The 3,008-nt window shown below is 42.7% G+C and overlaps 1 protein-coding gene across 1 annotated transcript in view; it reads left to right on the top strand.

Annotated features, from left to right (window-relative positions):
- Positions 1–3,008, top strand: part of LOC110442536 (astacin-like) — a 13,820-nt gene extending 10,812 nt beyond the window's left edge. The window contains exons 10-12 of the mRNA XM_021486190.1: positions 546–683; positions 1,164–1,414; positions 2,858–3,008. Of these exons, the coding sequence (XP_021341865.1) occupies positions 546–683; positions 1,164–1,414; positions 2,858–2,947 (479 nt within the window). The 3' untranslated portion in view covers positions 2,948–3,008. The remainder of the gene's footprint in view (positions 1–545; positions 684–1,163; positions 1,415–2,857) is intronic.

The raw sequence follows: 3,008 nt of genomic DNA, 5'->3' as shown, positions 1-3,008 counted from the left end.
GGGGGGGGGGGGGGGGGTTTCGGAGAAAATAACATACGTATAATGATAACAGTTTATTCTCTTATTTTGTCAACTGCCACGATTAACTTTTTAAAGATATTTCTTGTAAACCTGTGAACTATCAAGTGATATGAGATTTTTAAAAATTCTAATAACATTTCTGTTCCGATTTCTGAAAAAAATCTTTTTACAATAATTGTTATCATTTAGATATAAAAAAATCTTTAAATTCAAAACTTTAAAATATGTGGTTTTAATATTAAATCATCTGGAAAACTATGTAATGTAGTTACAAAAAAAATGTCACCGCCAAACCGCAATATGAAAAAATACAAATAGTTGTGTTAAGAAGAACGAAATATGACAGTGAATTTCATTTCAAATTTCAAGTTCTGTCAATAAAAACTGTAAATTGTAAAAATGATAGAAAACGTTCATGTACGGATTTTAGTTGTCGTCGTGTGTTTGTTTGTTTTTGTGGGGGTTTTTGGTGGTTTTTCTCTGATATCCATGTTAGACTATTCTTTTGTTCTGTATGTTCCCAGCTACCACCTGCTCGTTTGACCATGGTCTCTGCGGATGGACACAGTCCACCACCGATACCATGAATTGGTCAGTTGGTCACGGTTCCACACCTAGCCGTAACACTGGACCTCATGCTGACCATGACAATAGCGCTTCCGGTAAGGATCTTGACATGTGCCATGAACATTTCTGTTTTGATATCTGATACCTCTATAAGCTATGTGGTCTACGCTAGAAAGTTAATAGAAGTATATCATGTGATGTCATAGTGCTACTGATAAGAGAACAGGACTAGGGCAGATTAAGCATTAGTTGTAATATACGTATACGTATGAAGTACGCAAATATGAAATTTCAAATTCGTTCGACAACTGGTTAAGGAGATATGACATTACAAAGAGAGACATAAACCCGTATTTTATGAGGCCAAAAAGGGCCTATAACGCCCAAAGTCCTATACCTGTGTGGAAAACAAGGACCATTCTTCCACTTTATATGCAGCTCTTGTATCTCTTGTATTAACGTTGAATTACACTGATTCACGCTACTACAGAGTCAGTACATACCTTCTCCTGGTATGTAGAGTATTGTAATGGCGTTTATTTTCAAGCTCTCATGCATTTGATTCCGTTGTCCAGCCCACTACTTGTTCTTGGAGTCCTCTCATCATTCCGCGCAGAGGGCAGTACTTATCTCACCTACTTACCCATCCGGGGACTATTGTTTCCGCCTATGGTACAATCTCAACGGTGCCGACATTGGCAGTTTCAAGATGTACTTCGTTCACGGGACTCATCGCGTCCTGATGCGTACAATCACCGGCAATCATAACGATATATGGCACCACGCTACTATGCACCTCAGGCTGTCTGGTTCCTCGACCTTCCACGTAAGTATTCATATTCTGGACAGAATTTCTGTTACCACGACCTTCCACGTCAGTATGGGTAGTCTGGGCAGACAGTCTAGTACCACGACCTTCCACGTAAGTATGGGTAGTCTGGACAGACAGTCTAGTACCACGCCCTTCCACGTAAGTATGGGTAGTCTGGACACACTGTTTGGTACATAGACCAACCACGTTAGTATGGGTAGTCTGGACAGACAGTCTAGTTCCACGACCTTCCACGTAAGTATGGGTAGTCGGGACAGACAGTCTAGTAGCACGACCTTCCACGTCAGTATGGGTAGTTTGGACAGACAGTCTAGTTCCACGACCTTCCACGTAAGTATGGGTAGTCTGCACAGCCAGTCTAGTACCCCGACCTTCCACGTCAGTATGGGTAGTCTGGGCAGACAGTCTAGTACCACGACCTTCCACGTACGTATGGGGAGTCTGGACAGACAGTCTAGTACCACGACCTTCCATGTCAGTATTGGTAGTCTGGACACACAGTCTAGTACCACGACCTTCCACGTAAGTATGGTTAGTCTGGACAGACAGTCTAGTACCACGACCTTCCATGTCAGTATTGGTAGTCTGGACACACAGTCTAGTACCACGCCCTTCCACGTCAGTATGGGTAGTCTGGACAGACTGTCTAGTACCACGACCTTCCACGTCAGTAGGGGTAGTCTGGACAGACAGTCTAGTACCACGCCCTTCCACGTAAGTATGGGTAGTCTGGACAGACTGTTTGGTACATAGACCAACCACGTTAGTATGGGTAGTCTGGACAGACAGTCTAGTAGAACGACCTTCCACGTCAGTATGGGTAGTCTGGACAGCCAGTTTAGTAGCACGACCTTCCACGTCAGTATGGGGAGTCTGGACAGACAGTCTAGTACCACGACCTTCCACGAAAGTATGGGTAGTCTGGACAGACAGTCTAGTACCACGACCTTCCATGTCAGTATGGGTAGTCTGGACAGACAGTCTAGTAGCACGCCCTTCCATGTCAGTATGGGTAGTCTGGACACACAGTCTAGTACTACAACCTTCCACGTAAGTATGGGTAGTCTGGGCAGACAGTCTAGTACCACGACCTTCCACGTCAGTAGGGGTAGTCTGGACAGACAGTCTAGTACCACAACCTTCCACGTAAGTACGGGTAGTCTGGACAGACTGTTTGGTACATAGACCAACCACGTTAGTATGGGTATTGTGGACAGGCGTTCTGGTACATCGACCTCCCAGGAAGTTTGGGTTCTCGTCCGAGTATTTTGAGAGCTTTTAAAAACAAAAAATATATAGGCACGTTGTTTTCCGGAACTAGATAACTTGACTTGACTTTTCAAATTAATTTTTCACAATTACTAAAATAAATCTGAATCAGTGATGATACTTTCTTACTTGTTACACATATTAAAGAAATGTTGATGTTTATTTCAGTTCGAGCTTGAAGGTACCACAGGCCACAGTTACCACGCAGACATGGCTATTGATGATGTTCAGGTCACTCCTGGTCAATGCACTCATTAGATATGTTGAAAATTGTTACATATTATTTATTGACAATAAAACTATTAATTTACTTTCTGTA

The sequence above is a fragment of the Mizuhopecten yessoensis genome, unplaced genomic scaffold (assembly GCF_002113885.1).
Source record: "Mizuhopecten yessoensis strain PY_sf001 unplaced genomic scaffold, ASM211388v2 scaffold716275, whole genome shotgun sequence".
NCBI lineage: Eukaryota > Metazoa > Mollusca > Bivalvia > Pectinida > Pectinidae > Mizuhopecten > Mizuhopecten yessoensis.
Note: the sequence above shows the minus strand (reverse complement) of the source record. Positions and strands in the feature narration are given on the sequence as shown.